This window comes from Poeciliopsis prolifica, unplaced genomic scaffold (assembly GCF_027474105.1).
Source record: "Poeciliopsis prolifica strain line A6 unplaced genomic scaffold, Auburn_PproV2 SCAFFOLD056, whole genome shotgun sequence".
NCBI lineage: Eukaryota > Metazoa > Chordata > Actinopteri > Cyprinodontiformes > Poeciliidae > Poeciliopsis > Poeciliopsis prolifica.
In genome coordinates this window covers 312,793-327,425 of record NW_026562431.1, presented here as the reverse complement: position 1 = coordinate 327,425, position 14,633 = coordinate 312,793, and the positions used below count along the sequence as shown (strand labels likewise).

Below are 14,633 nucleotides of genomic sequence, written 5' to 3'. Positions count from 1 at the left end.
CAAAACACGGTACACTCACAGTACTGTTATTACCGCAGAAAAATAGATTGTTCCAAATTTGTTCATACTGAGAATCTTGAGCAGAGAAATAAATTTTCACTTAGTAAACCCACCAAAAACAAAACATCATTATAGTTTAGGTAACCACTGTTGAAATAATGTTTGATTCAAGTCATACACTAAATCTTAACAGTCATATGGCTAAGTCTATTGTAACAAACACTGTTCAAAATGCTGCTTGTAAAATCTGAAAGACCTTTCTAAAGACTGAAGACAAAGAAAAAAAACAGAGCGTAACCTCTGCATTCTATGTTGCTCTATAGTAACTTGCTTAGTTAGGACTTCTGTGAAGGGAAGGTCAGTTGTTCTTTACGTTCGCTCAGGTATAAAAGGAAAGCGTTAAACCAGGTAGGAAGGCAGAACAGCAGCAAGAGCAACCACTCATCTGCAGCCAACATGACCACCACTGAGACGAGCAAAACTGACATGTACATGAGGGGCAAGGTAAAGCAATGTTTAGGGATTGAAAAATACTTATTTTGTCACCTAGCAATTGATTTCAAAAGATGGTTTTCTCTTTTCCAGATCATTTTCTATGAGGAAAGGAACTTTATGGGTCGCCACTATGAGTGCATGGGCGACTGTGCTGACATGTACTCTTACATGAGCAGGTGTCACTCCTGCAGGGTGGAGAGCGGCTGCTTCATGGTCTATGATCGCCCCAACTACATGGGAAACCAGTATTTCTTCAGGAGAGGAGAGTACGGTGACTACATGAGCATGATGGGATGGAATGACTGCATCAGGTCTTGTCGTATGATCCCCATGGTGGGTTGGTGAATCTTTTTGCTAATCTGAACTAACACCTGCATATTCATTCCTTTTACATTTATTTGTTTCTTCCTTTTACAGTACAGGGGATCCTACAGGATGAGGATCTATGAGAGAGAGAACTTCGGTGGCCATATGCATGAATGTATGGACGACTGTGACTCTTTCATGGATCGTTACCACATGTCTGACTGCATGTCCTGCCATGTGATGGATGGTCACTGGCTAATGTACGAGCACCCCCACTACAGAGGCAGGATGATGTACATGTGGCCTGGACAGTACAGGCTTCAGGGAGATGGGATATGGAGGCATGAGGTTCATGAGCATGAGGAGGATCATGGATTCCTGGTATTAAATATGCTATGTTTAATGCCGATGAATAAAAGTATTATGAACTGAGATCTTTGTCATGATGTTTTACTATTTATAAGGCTATGACGCCTGGTCAAAGATATACATAAACATATGAAGCATCATTTTTTTGAAATGTAATAAAACTGGTCAGTTAAAGACTTATTTCTAAGAAAAATTTTAAAGTCATGGCATGTTTGCAAGTGATGGTGTGAACATAAAGACACTTCGACAAATTTAGGGCATCATGTACAATATTGTTGGCAGTGCTCTTTTTTCTTGTAGTGAAGAACAACCTGAGACTAGAAGTAATGTTTATAAGTTACCATTGAATCCTGAAATATGACTTAAACCAAAATACAAAATAAGGGATACATGTGGCTGAAGGGAACATTCTCTATCAGGAGTCTTGGCTGAACCAAAAAGCTGAGAATAGACTTCACAAGCCTCTGCATCGCAACAACTGAGTTAAGGACACAATTGGGCATACTCAGAAGAAGCTGGACGGTCTGCATTCCACTTCTGGATTTGGGACATTATGGAATCCAGAGAATGAACTGAAGATGGATGCTGAAGACAGGGATGTCTGGATGTCCCTCCCAGTCCCATACTCACAACCTGGACTTGGATAAGAGGAAAGCAATAGATATATGGATAAGTGAAATGTGATGCCAAATTCGAGTCACATTTTGGCCAATGAATGTAGTTGGTCTATGATTATTTTTACCTGCTTGGTACTGAATTTAATGCATATTGTTGGGGGTTGCGCTTGGAAAACTACCATAAAGATCCTCCTTTGAATAAGTCGACGCGTCAATGTTTTGGCGTGACAATCACAAAGTCCTTATCTCAATCCTACAGATCAGTGGTTCCTGGTCCTGTGGTCCAGCATGTTTTTGGTTTCCCCATTCTAGCACAGCTGATTCAATTGATTGCATTACCTTCTTTGCATGCCTCTAGTTGTCCCAGAAGTCTCTTAATCTTTATTCAGGCCAAGTGTCCAGCAGTAGGGAAATAAATAATACAATCAGGACAGTGGACCCTGAGGACCATGATGTGGGATCTCTGCTTTATGGCAGATCTGAAATGTATGTAAACATGTAAAGTGGATGGTCACTTTGAGGACATTGATAAATATCTGATAAAGTCTCACTTTCAACAGTGTGGCATTAGAAAAACTAAATTTTAGTAATTCAAACTGGCCTAACATAAAAGGTTTGGCCTCATTTAACATCTGACAGTGAGGAAAACAGATGTGTATGAAAACTTCTGGTTTCAGGACATGTTTGTTGTGGTTTTTTGATATATTTTAAACCAAATTCTAAAACATGTCTCCTTGATCATACGATGTCAGGCCTCATTGCTCTTTATAAATCTCTGTTGTGTTTTTATTGGATTCTTTCTGACCACGGTGACATCCTCAATACTGAAATCACTGACGGTTGATTTTGGAATCAAAAGACTTTTACATATTTTCTCTGAACAGCCTTCAATCCAACTGGGAGGCCAAACTTAGGATTTCAAAAAGGGGCTTTGTTTTAGCTTGACAAAGGATTTATATTTGAAGTCTTCGAGGGCCCAGGCATGTGATTACAGTACAGGACCACAGTCCAGTAAATGGCTCTATACCATGCTGCTGGGTCAGGGATTTAAACAATAGGGCCCCACTGACCCTGTAGTGTATGGTCAGGTATAAAAACGAGGGTTAAACTGAACAGAACTGTAGTGCAGCAGAAGCAGAACCAACATCACCATCTCACCAAGAAATATGTCCACCACTGACATGAGCATGGGCAAAGTAAGCTTCACAATAACCCTAAGTATTTATTAAGTCATAGATGGTTTTAAAAAAGGTGTTTTTTTTCAGCTTGTAACAATTATGCCTCGTTTCTCAGATCATTTTCTACGAGGATAGAAACTTCCAGGGTCGCTCCTATGAGTGCATGAGCGACTGTGCTGACATGTCCTCCCACCTGAGCAGGTGTCACTCCTGCAGGGTGGAGAGCGGCTGCTTCATGGTCTACGATCACACAAACTACATGGGAAACCAGTACTTCATGAGGAGGGGCGAGTACGCTGACTACATGAGCATGATGGGCTGGAGTGGTGGAATCAGGTCTTGCCGTATGATCCCCATGGTGAGTTGTAAGAGAATGTTTTGATGAAATGATGAGGCTTGTCAAGTCATAAAACGCTGCATCTATTAATTATGTCATAATGTCTCCAAGCAGTACAGGGGATCCTACAGGATGAAGATCTATGAGAGGGAGAACTTCGGTGGTCAGATGTATGAGCTGATGGACGACTGTGACTCCATCATGGATCGCTACCGCATGTCTGACTGCATGTCCTGCCATGTAATGGATGGTCACTGGCTGATGTACGAGCACCCCCACTACAGAGGCAGGATGATGTACATGAGGCCTGGAGAGTATAGGAGCTTCAGGGAGATGGGATATGGAGGCATGAGGTTCATGAGCATGAGGAGGATCATGGACATGTGCTAGAAATGTTTATTTTCAAAAAATTATGTAAAATAAAGACAGAACAAAAATCTAAACTGTGGGTTTGTCCTCAAGTAAATGAAAGAATCTCGCAAACTGTAGGAGTTTGTGAGATTATTTATTTTTTATAATTGTTAAACATGGTGGCAGGAATATAATAGTCACATGTTTTAAATAACCACTGTAGAAACAACATGTTTCATGGAAGTCACACACAGGAGAGGGAACTGTGAACAGTTGCCAAAATCCTTGACGATGAAGAATCACAGTGAGTCCAAGCCAGTGTACCACCTCACCCGACACCAAGTCCAAACCAAGACCCTACCAGTGTATCAAGAATATGACAAGACTAAGACTTTTAGGGTCAGAGACCAAAACCAGCGCCCCGGGCTACACAACACAAAAAAAAAAGTAAAATATGATAAAACTGCTTCTCAAATTGATCTGAAAGATCCACATTCTCCTTAAAACACCTAGAAATGAAATGCTTAAAGCTGAAATAAATTATAATTAAGCATAATAATTATTATTACAATGAATAATAATTAAATAATCTAAAACAGAGATATGAAATGCTTAGAGCTGAAATAAATTATAATTATCAAATCAAACTCTTCTTTGTTCTGCTTTGCTTCCATCTCTGTGTCACAATCTGCAGAGGTCTCACATCGCCCCTAACAAGATAACGCCCTGGGTGGTTGCTCATATTGCCTATGTCAGAAACCACCACTATCTGCACCATTAAACATAGCAATCATGACAATGCACTCACGGTAAACAGTCAACAATGAAAACAAGACAACCAACAACCTGTTCTGCTCTCTCCCTGCATGAAGCCAGGTAGCAGATGACAGCTGACGGACATAATCAAAGAGCAGTGAGCATGAGCATTGTTATGTTAAGCTCTTGTATTTTGTTTATTTAATGATCAAAAAATATATATTTCAAATAAAATAATAATACCTACTGCAGAGCATTGGAAAAACACAGAGCGGTCCCCAGTGAGCCTCCAGTCCTATCGTTCAGAGTGAAGAGCCGTTCAGAAGAATCGGTTCGTAAGTGAATATCTCGTCACTATACTGCAAACTTTGGTCACAGCGTTGTCACACATCTGCAACGCGCCAGTCAACATCTCCGCACAATAAGCTTGGCTTTTAATCGTCATGTTTTGTATCCAGTGAAAACAAGGATGTTGACAAATAGAATGGACAATATGCTGACAATTTAATAATATTTCCACAGCTGTGGTTGGAGTGGAAAATGTTATGGTTACTATGATTATCAGTTGAATCAATGCATAAAAGTATTGTGATTCTTGTGTGATGCATGAGCTCATGAAAAAGGCTCATGAAGCAGGTTCTCTGGCCTTGCCAACACAAAATACTCTGTAACCAAATAGATTATCAAACTATGTGACTGGAATGAAACCCTCCCTATAAAACTCTAAGCTGTGTTCTGCGTGAGGCTCTTCCTCCTGACTGCGATTAGTGAGCAGAGTCTTTATTATAGTAAACTGAAGTCACTGATGCCTCCTGTTTTAGCAAGCAAGGCATACTTACAGGATGTGGAACATTTTTAAGAAAAAGCATAAATATGTCTGGTTCAATGTTTCTCATGTAATATATTATACATAATATTTTAAAGATTTAAATAAAGATGCTTCTGCAGAAAACACACTATCATTCAGTAGCAAGTACAATACAAAATGGGGCCTCAACTAACAAATGCAACTGCCACAAATCACAATCGATTAAAAGGTCTCTTTGAACTGAACAGGGCACGGGCTGCAGGGGTGAGGGGCTGGGGTGGCTGCTGCTCCATATTGCTCTGTCAGGAATTTGAACAAAGGGGTCATATATCCTTTTGGATGCAAGGTCAGGTATAAAAGCAGTTGGAGGACATGGATAAAACTGTGGCAGTCCTTTGGATCCAAAACAGTTGCCAGTGCAGCCATGACCATGGGCAAGGTGCTCTCTTCACAGCTGCATTTAATCTTTAGTTTGTTCATATGCTGAAAGTAAATGTGGATTAGAGTGCTGCGCTGTGATGCCATAAAGACTCTTCTTTGTTTTCTCAGATCATCTTCTACGAGGAAAGAAATTTCCAGGGTCGCTCCTATGAGACCAGCAGCGACTGTGCCGACATGTCCTCCCACCTGAGCAGGTGTCACTCCTGCAGGGTGGAGAGTGGCTGCTTCATGGTCTACGACCGCACAAACTTCCTGGGAAACCAGTATTTTGTGAGGAGGGGAGAGTACTCTGACTATCAACGCATGGGCATGAGTGACTGCATTAGGTCTTGCCGCATGATCCCCATGGTATGGAATTTGAAATACACAAGAAAACATTTGAAGTGATGAGATAATTGAAAATATCCCCATGTATTTGTATTTATTTTTAATTTACAGCATAGAGGCCAGTTCAGGATCAGAATTTATGAGAGGGAAGACTTCGGTGGTCAGATGCATGAGTGCATGGAGGACTGTGACTCCATCATGGATCGCTATCGCATGTCTGACTGCATGTCCTGCCATGTGATGGATGGTCACTGGCTGATGTACGAGCACCCCCACTACAGAGGCAGGATGATGTACCTCAGACCTGGAGAGTACAGGAGCTTCAGGGAGATGGGATATGGAGGCATGAGGTTCATGAGCATGAGGAGAATCATGGATTCCTGCTAGTAGACCCTCACTGTTAAAACACAAGCTGTCAAATAAAGCATAGAAGTTCTCTTTAAATGTAGTTTTTTTTCTCCCATTGAAACTCATAAGATTCTTTCATCCAATTGCAATTTTTTATTTCACCATTCCAAAAACTGCTGTATTTGCTCAGAAATACCAAAGTATAGTTATTTTGATATGAAGAAACATATAGTAAATTACCTTCTATTGAAATTATTGAACGCTAATCTATCTACTTCTATAATTTATAAGCAATTTATTGTTTAAGTGTTTAATACAAAACCTTCCTTTATAGATCCTAATCCTCATATGTAACATGAAGTAGACTAAGTTCAACATAGACAGTGAACTGTTCAGAAAAAATCTGTTCCATTTTATTTCACCATTCCAAAAACTGCTGTATTTGCTCAGAAATACCAAAGTATAGTTATTTTGATATGACTATATGCAGTGAGAATCACGAGAGTATTTCTTATCAGTGCAAAATAGATTGGATACTCAACACTAAATTCATGTATGAAATTATATTGAAGCATTTGCTTGATTTAAATCTAAATTTTCATAACACAATATTTTATGAATGACTGATGCGACAATACTAAAACTGAAAGGAATGACAGAGGAACTGTATTGTAGGAATATATAAAAGAGCATTTTCTGCCCATGCTATTGTGCTATACAGTATGTATAGTGGAGTGTTCTGTTTTGCTGGAAGTCTTTGTTGTTCCAATTCATTAAATAGAACAACTGTCATTTTGTGGGAGCCACAAGACTTTTCCATGCTGTTTTTGTAAAAATACTGCAAAAACACCAACTTTTCTCCTGATAGCTGATTCAGTCACTGTTGATTCAGCTGCTAAGTTTGTTCATGCATTTGACTAAGAATGTAATTACATGTCTCACACTTTTAGTAAACAGTATTTCAATTTTATAAATATCAGAATGCACATATATATATCTATATATATAGATATAGATATATATCTATATCTATATATATATATATATAGATAGATAGATAGATAGATAGATATAGATAGATAGATAGATAGATAGATAGATAGATAGATAGATAGATAGATAGATAGATAGATAGATAGATAGATAGATAGATAGATAGATAGATAGATAGATAGATAGATAGATAGATAGATAGATAGATAGATAGATAGATAGATAGATAGATAGATAGATAGATAGATAGATAGATAGATAGATAGATAGATAGATAGATGTGCATTCTGATATTTATAAAATTGAAATACTGTTTACTAAAAGTGTGAGGACCCAAGTTCAGAGGATAAGAACCACCCGTGGTGGGTGAGTAGGGAAATTTATATATATATATATATATATATATATATATATATAGATAGATAGATAGATAGATAGATAGATAGATAGATAGATAGATAGATAGATAGATAGATAGATAGATAGATAGATATAGATAGATAGATAGATAGATAGATAGATAGATAGATAGATAGATAGATAGATAGATAGATAGATAGATAGATAGATAGATAGATAGATAGATAGATAGATAGATAGATAGATAGATGTGCATTCTGATATTTATAAAATTGAAATACTGTTTACTAAAAGTGTGAGGACCCAAGTTCAGAGGATAAGAACCACCCGTGGTGGGTGAGTAGGGAAATTTATATATATATATATATATATATATATATATATATATATATATTATATATATATATATATATATATATATATAGATATAGATATATTTATATAGATATAGATATAGTATCTTGGCTGTGCCAAGGACTGCACATTTCTGGACTGAGATGTCTGATGTTGTTCCTGGGATCTGTTGTAGCCACTGCTCCAGTTTGGGGGTTACTGCCCCGAGGGCCCTGATGACCACAGGCACCACTGTGGTCTTCACCTTCCAGGCCCTCTCCAGTTCTTCCCTGAGGCCCTGGTATTTCTCCAGTTTCTCGTGCTCCTTTTTCCTGATGTTGCAATCACTTGGTATTGCTACACTACCACAACGGCTTTCCTCTGATGTTTATCCACTACGACAATGTCTGGTTGGTTCACCAATATATATATATATATATATATATATATATATATATATATATATAGATAGATAGATATAGATAGATAGATAGATAGATAGATAGATAGATATATAGATAGATAGATAGATAGATAGATAGATAGATAGATAGATAGATAGATAGATAGATAGATAGATAGATAGATAGATAGATAGATAGATAGATATATATATAGATATAGATATATTTATATAGATATAGATATATATAAAGAGAGAGAGAGGGAGAGATACATATCACATTTTAGTGAGGTTTTTTTTTTAATGTTCAACACATTTTACTGCTGATAAAAAAAAAAGCATTAATTATTTCAGTGTATTCAGACAAACTAGGTTATAAAATGTAACCAGACACTTCGAAGAGGCTCTGGTTATGGGGAATTGTTGGATTCACAAAGCTGATTAGCTATAAGTCATAACCTTGATTAGCATTTCCACAGCAATGCAGTGATGTCAAAGACTAGAAAGTGTTGTAGGATATAGAGAAGTATGAACAGACTGAAATATATAACCCAAAAACAATATAAAGATATCTACGAACCACTGGGAAAAATTAAATAAAAAAATTATGCACTTGTAGACACTCACAGTGCACAAAAAAAGTACTTAAGCTAAAAATTTAGATCTTGTATGCTGTGTCTCCTTTAATGGAAATAACCCTTGATGAACTTGCACTGGAACAGGTTTACATTGCTCAGGACATAAACATAGTTTTCTGCACATATTTTGATATTTTATGATGAAATACTCACTTCTAATTATGTTTTTAAATGTGCTACAATACACAGAGGCAAGATGCTTGGTAATTGCAGGACTTTTCAGGAATGATCGTTCTATCTTGGAAGGTGCTCAAAGAGACCCAGCTTCGCCAGGCAAATAGGCTTCTTGCTGTTACTGGCACTTTCTGTTTCTTGATAAGTCTGGCAACGGGTCCAGGATGACGCCGCCTCTCACCCACTGACCGCTGGAGATATGCACTAGTACCCCTTGCCACCCACTCGGGATAACCGTGTGAGAAAATTAATGAATGGATGTTTCTTGATAAATTGCTGGATGTGTTTTATTGGCTAACACTAGTTAGTGCTGAGAGTTATTCTGGGTTAATAGTTGCAAAACAGTGCTGTTTAGTACTTTCTGGTTAGAGGAAGTGGCTTCTAAGTTTTGCTACAAAACCACTTTTTCATCTGTTTCTTCTAAGCATCTTCATGGCTTAAGTAGTTCAAGTTTCTATAACTAAAACCTTTTTGTAATAAATTACTGCATATAGTCAACACGTGCATTCAAATTCTGGTGAATATTGTTCATGATTGTTAGCTGTGTTTGGAAGAAATAAAGCTAATTTTGCATAGTCAGTTGAAATAAATAGTTTTTTTTAAGTTGTGATTTTTTTAGCTACAGTTCTCTCACCCGTCAGACAGATATGTCATACTGCCAAGAATTTATAGAATAGTGAAAACCTAAATGCTAATCAGATTGACCAAACATTTTACTTTATTGGTGGTGAAACAATTTCTATATTTGTTCAAATCCAGGGGATACCAGTATATTAATGAACCCTCATGTATGCTGTCATGATAGTTTGAGCCTGCCAGCTCCATCAAATTACCTCATTTTTCTAAGTCCATAAAAAGCACCTAGGAAGTACAAAAAATATATTGTAACTTTCTGATATTTAGATAAAGCAGAAATGTTTCAAATGATCGTAGCACAACAACAATTATTGGGCTCATCAAATGTTTACATATTTCATCAATTCATTTTATTTTAGAATATTTCTAAAAAATATATCTGTTTGTCTATAAGCAGTAGACAAACAGAAACTGAATGTGTGGCAGTGAATTACGTCATTTTTATTTGCTCATGTGACAATAGAAGTCTAACAAATATCAGTGATCCTCCTCATGCTCATGAACCTCATCCCACTCATGCCCATGTTCATGAAGCTCCTGTACTCTCCAGGTCTGAGGTACATCATCCTGCCTCTGTAGTGGGGGTGCTCGTACATCAGCCAGTGACCATCCATCACATGGCAGGACATGCAGTCAGACATGCGGTAGCGATCCATGATGGAGTCACAGTCGTCCATCATCTCATACATCTGACCACCGAAATTCTCCCTCTCATAGATCCTCATCCTGAATGATCCTCTGTGCTGCAATAAAAGTGTAATAATGGTGTGTCAGTAAGCACCTTTAAACGTTAAATGAATCAAATTAGAGCTTATTCCAGTGTGCTTACATGAGGGATCATTCTGCAGGATCTGATGGAGTCGAACATCATACCCATGCTCATCATACGCTGCATGTCATGGTATTCTCCTCTCCTCAGGAAAAACTGCATGCCCATGTAGTTGGGACGCTCATAGATCATGAAGCAGCCGCTCTCCACCCTGCAAGACTGGCACCTGCCCAGGTAGGAGGAAATGTCAGAGCAGTCGCTGAGGCACTCATAGGAGCGACCCTGGAAGTTCCTCTCCTCGTAGAAGATGATCTGAAACAATGCAAGAGAAAGCTCAAAATCACAAATTAAGTTTGTGGAGAGAAAAATCAATGATTTTTTGCTTTAATAATCTGTAATATATCTATATGGATATTTTTACCTTGCCCATGATTGAGTCTTAGATTGTTCCCAAGGGAGTGTTTCAATTTGATCCGCAACCTCAATGATTTCAGGCCCTTTTTATACAAAATCCAAGGGGCCATGATGTGTTGTTATTCAAATGTGCAAAGCTGATGAATTAGCAGTATGACTTTTGCTGAACAGGGGCTATAAAAGTGTGACAATAGTTCCCCATCCATACATTTCTGTCAGCAGTCATCTGCATTGTTCATTTTAAGCAGAAGCTTTGTGTGTATGACATGCGCAGTGAGAAGGTTCTCCACATACAGTAAAGTCAGATCATCAGTGTTAGAAAAAAACCTACACATAAGATGACATCTCAGACAAAGCTATGAAAGACTGAAGATCTTAAAGAACAACAGATATATGTTTGCATCTCCATAATGCTAAAATACGGTTTTTAAATGTTTAACTATCTATCTACAAGAGATTTAAAGTAAATCCCAGGTCCCTGCATTGTACATTAAACACCCCATATAAGTTATTAATTTGGACAAATGACTCTCTCCTTCTCTCTCTTCGAACTATATTTATGTTTAAAGAAGTTCTTTTTCAATAAATGCATAAATCTTAGAAAAAACTAGCGAAATAATCATGCAACAATCTAAAATGCCAAAACTTAAAATGATCCAAACAAGAATTTCCCAGAGAATTTCCTTATGTCAGAGTATTGTAAATACTTATTTAGTGTATCTGAGTTGAATAGAATCACACTAGAATATCAGCATTTTCTTTTCTTGTTTGTTTGCAAAACTGAATTTCTAAAAATGTAAACTTTATCTAGGATAATCAAGGAATGCAATCTTCAGATTCAGATTTCTCTTCAGAGATAAGCTTTCATTTGGAAAGCAGGTATGCACATCGGTTCCATCATGGAACCGCTGTGCATACTTGCAAAGCGTGATGGAACCGCTGTAGTGGGGGTGCTCGTACATCAGCCCGTACATCAGCCAGTGACCATCCATCACATGGCAGGACATGCAGTCAGACATGCGGTAGCGATCCATGATGGAGTCACAGTATTTTTATAATGTATGCACATCATGAAAATAAACATCTCTTTCAGCATTTCCTGCCATTCACCGGTCAACTGCCTGCGCTAGCTCCATAAGAGAAATATGAAACTAAAAGATTTTAAATCAAGTTTGTTGAACTAACACTCAAAGGAAATCACTAATAATAATTAGGTATTTTAGTTCTGAATGTATTGAATGCTTTGATATCTATTCTTAAAATAATCTTTTATTAGTTCAGTAATGCCTTTAATGAGGTACTTATGATATTAACATTAGTAAAAATATGCAAATTATGGAGAATGTACAGTTGTGCCTGTGAGTGCACAGTTCAGATGGTACAATACGTATTTTATTAGTATCGTACTTTATTAGTAAATTAACTTAAGAATTTCACCATTGCTGGTGTTACAGTTGATGAGTAATTGGAACATTACATGTACATGTACAAGACAATCAAAGTAACTGATATCATTTACAATTATACATCAATAAAAACTCCTTCACATTGTTGGTTAAAAATTCAGTACCTTTAATAAACAAAGTGTTTGATATTTACAGCAAGGCTTTTGTTGATGGCTAAAATTCAGTGACCCTCCTGAAGGATCCGACGATGGCACAGGTGGCACACCAGTCTCGGTATCTCCTATATTCCCCAGGTTTCAGGAAGTACTGTCTACCTCGGTAGTTAGGGTACTCATAGAAGATCCAGTAGCCATTCATAACATTGCACGAGTAGACATGGCGGTGATGAAAACGGTCAGACACACAAGGACAGTCGTCCATGAACTCCATCATGTGACCGGTGAAGTCGGGCTTCTCATACAGGCGCATTCGGTAAGAGCCTCGATACTGTGTGGCATCGGAAGACAACAAATGGCCAGAAGGTTAACACGAAACAGATCTAGCAAAGATCTGCCTAAACGTCATCAAAAGAGGTCTCTAAGAATCTCCACATTCAGGATGTGGAGATGTGAAATTTATGTGTTAGGTTGGTGTCCTACCGCTGGAATCATCCGGCATGAGCGAATGCTGCTACTGAAGCCCATCCATCTCTGATAGTCAGGGTACTCTCCCCTCCTCATGTAGTACTGGTGGCCCATGAAGTTGGGTCGCTCATAAATCATGAAGCAGCCGCTCTCCACTCGAATGGAGTTACAGCGGCTGAAGTGCAAGTGAAGGTCTGTGCAGTCATTGCTGCACTCATAGCTCCGACCCTGGAAGTTCTTGTCCTCGTAAAAAATAATCTGGAGTAGGAAGACATTGAATCATCATCGGAGTCAATCTTTGCTGTGTTACAGTGTTAAAATCAAAACTGTAAAACATGCTTTGCTTTTAATTTATAGTCATTATAAGCAAAGTAGATAAACAGCACTCACCTTGCCCATGGTCTCCGTTGGAGAGATTCCCCATGTTTTCAGGGCTTTTTATACCACCTCTTGACAAACAAAGTATTGTCATTCAAATTCTCTCAGCATTATAACTAAAGGCTACTGGCACATGTTTAGCTTTTTGTTGGAGCAAAAACATTGGGTCAGAAATATGGATTTGTATTTGAAAAAAGGATAAATAATTAACTGGTTTGGTGTTTTGACTTGCATGGACAAAGGAAAGGACTAGTATGGTATCCACACTTCCAGTGAACAATGGCTACAGAACAATATGGAACAGCTCTTTTACATTAAATATGTTGTCTAACCAAGCAGGAAGCCATTCACTCTATATGCTTCTTTACCTGAGCAACCCCACTGTGGGGAAAGAAATGCTGGTTGGTACTCTTGATGAAAAGACATCATTTGAACTTGTATGTGCCTATAAATTCTGTCCGTGTGCGGATGTATGATACACTCTGACCTTGATTTTAGATCCTGTGAAGCTCTTCTTTACAGAATTCACTTTAATTAGTTCTATTCTAATTTCAACACAAGTCACTGACACTACTTGTACAGACAAGAAATGGTCTCCAAGATTTAACGGGGCCCTGTTAAATCTTGATGTCAAAAGAAAATGGAAGAATCAAATGTATGACAATGTTTTAAATGGCTTGTCCTTAGGTTTGTCACTGAACCCTAACTTACCTCTAATAAGTTAGGGTTCAGATGTTTAAAAAGAAAGCAATTGCTTTGTATGTATATATGCCTTTATATATTTGATAGTGATCGCTTTATGATTAGTATGATTTTCATTGTTTTATGCCATTGTTTTATATTAAATATATTTGGTTAAAGTGTAAAGCCTGTTCTTTAAGTACACCAGGGTAATGATGGTAATAGCACATTTCAGTGTGAAAAAATTTGTCATGTTATGAGATAAAATATGAATGTTTTCCATGTGATTCCTCCTCTTTAAATTTACATCATACTCTGTATTTTGGTTCATTCAGAATCTGGACCCATCCTATCCAGTTTCTCTCCATACCATTAACGGCACCAGTGATCAGGATCATGTCTAAAACCACAGACATAATTTAATCCCACCAGACTGGGAGAGGGCAGCATAGGCATTGTCTGGTATGGTATCCAAATGCAAAATGAAGATTA

General features: G+C 37.8%; 4 protein-coding genes and 1 pseudogene across 5 annotated transcripts; 3 read left to right on the top strand and 2 right to left on the bottom strand.

The window, feature by feature from the left end:
- Nucleotides 1-414: 414 nt before the first annotated feature.
- LOC129379248 (gamma-crystallin M2-like) lies at nucleotides 415-1,233 on the top strand (annotated as a pseudogene).
- A 1,670-nt stretch (nucleotides 1,234-2,903) lies between these two features.
- On the top strand, nucleotides 2,904-3,745 carry LOC129379237 (gamma-crystallin M3-like). 2 transcript variants are annotated; one of them, XM_055059935.1, is made up of 3 exons: nucleotides 2,904-2,983; nucleotides 3,081-3,323; nucleotides 3,417-3,745. In XM_055059935.1, the coding sequence occupies exons 1-3, from the start codon at nucleotides 2,954-2,956 to the stop codon at nucleotides 3,690-3,692; spliced, it is 549 nt and encodes a 182-aa protein (XP_054915910.1). In that variant the 5' UTR covers nucleotides 2,904-2,953; the 3' UTR covers nucleotides 3,693-3,745. The 2 variants fall into 2 exon arrangements, with proteins under 2 accessions (XP_054915910.1, XP_054915909.1); XM_055059934.1 differs by having other exon boundaries at nucleotides 3,414-3,745.
- A 1,807-nt stretch (nucleotides 3,746-5,552) lies between these two features.
- Nucleotides 5,553-6,429, top strand: LOC129379241 (gamma-crystallin M3-like). The gene is made up of 3 exons (XM_055059938.1): nucleotides 5,553-5,656; nucleotides 5,767-6,006; nucleotides 6,097-6,429. The coding sequence occupies exons 1-3, from the start codon at nucleotides 5,642-5,644 to the stop codon at nucleotides 6,370-6,372; spliced, it is 531 nt and encodes a 176-aa protein (XP_054915913.1). The 5' UTR covers nucleotides 5,553-5,641; the 3' UTR covers nucleotides 6,373-6,429.
- Nucleotides 6,430-10,197: 3,768 nt separating this feature from the next.
- LOC129379240 (gamma-crystallin M1) lies at nucleotides 10,198-11,130 on the bottom strand. Its single transcript, XM_055059937.1, has 3 exons — nucleotides 11,061-11,130; nucleotides 10,700-10,951; nucleotides 10,198-10,613 (listed from the first exon to the last, which is right to left on the bottom strand). The coding sequence occupies exons 1-3, from the start codon at nucleotides 11,067-11,069 to the stop codon at nucleotides 10,338-10,340; spliced, it is 537 nt and encodes a 178-aa protein (XP_054915912.1). The 5' UTR covers nucleotides 11,070-11,130; the 3' UTR covers nucleotides 10,198-10,337.
- Nucleotides 11,131-12,608: 1,478 nt separating this feature from the next.
- Nucleotides 12,609-13,506, bottom strand: si:dkey-57a22.15 (uncharacterized protein LOC795575 homolog). Its single transcript, XM_055059825.1, has 3 exons — nucleotides 13,473-13,506; nucleotides 13,098-13,363; nucleotides 12,609-12,945 (listed from the first exon to the last, which is right to left on the bottom strand). The coding sequence occupies exons 1-3, from the start codon at nucleotides 13,504-13,506 to the stop codon at nucleotides 12,673-12,675; spliced, it is 573 nt and encodes a 190-aa protein (XP_054915800.1). The 3' UTR covers nucleotides 12,609-12,672.
- Between the last annotated feature and the right edge of the window lie 1,127 nt (nucleotides 13,507-14,633).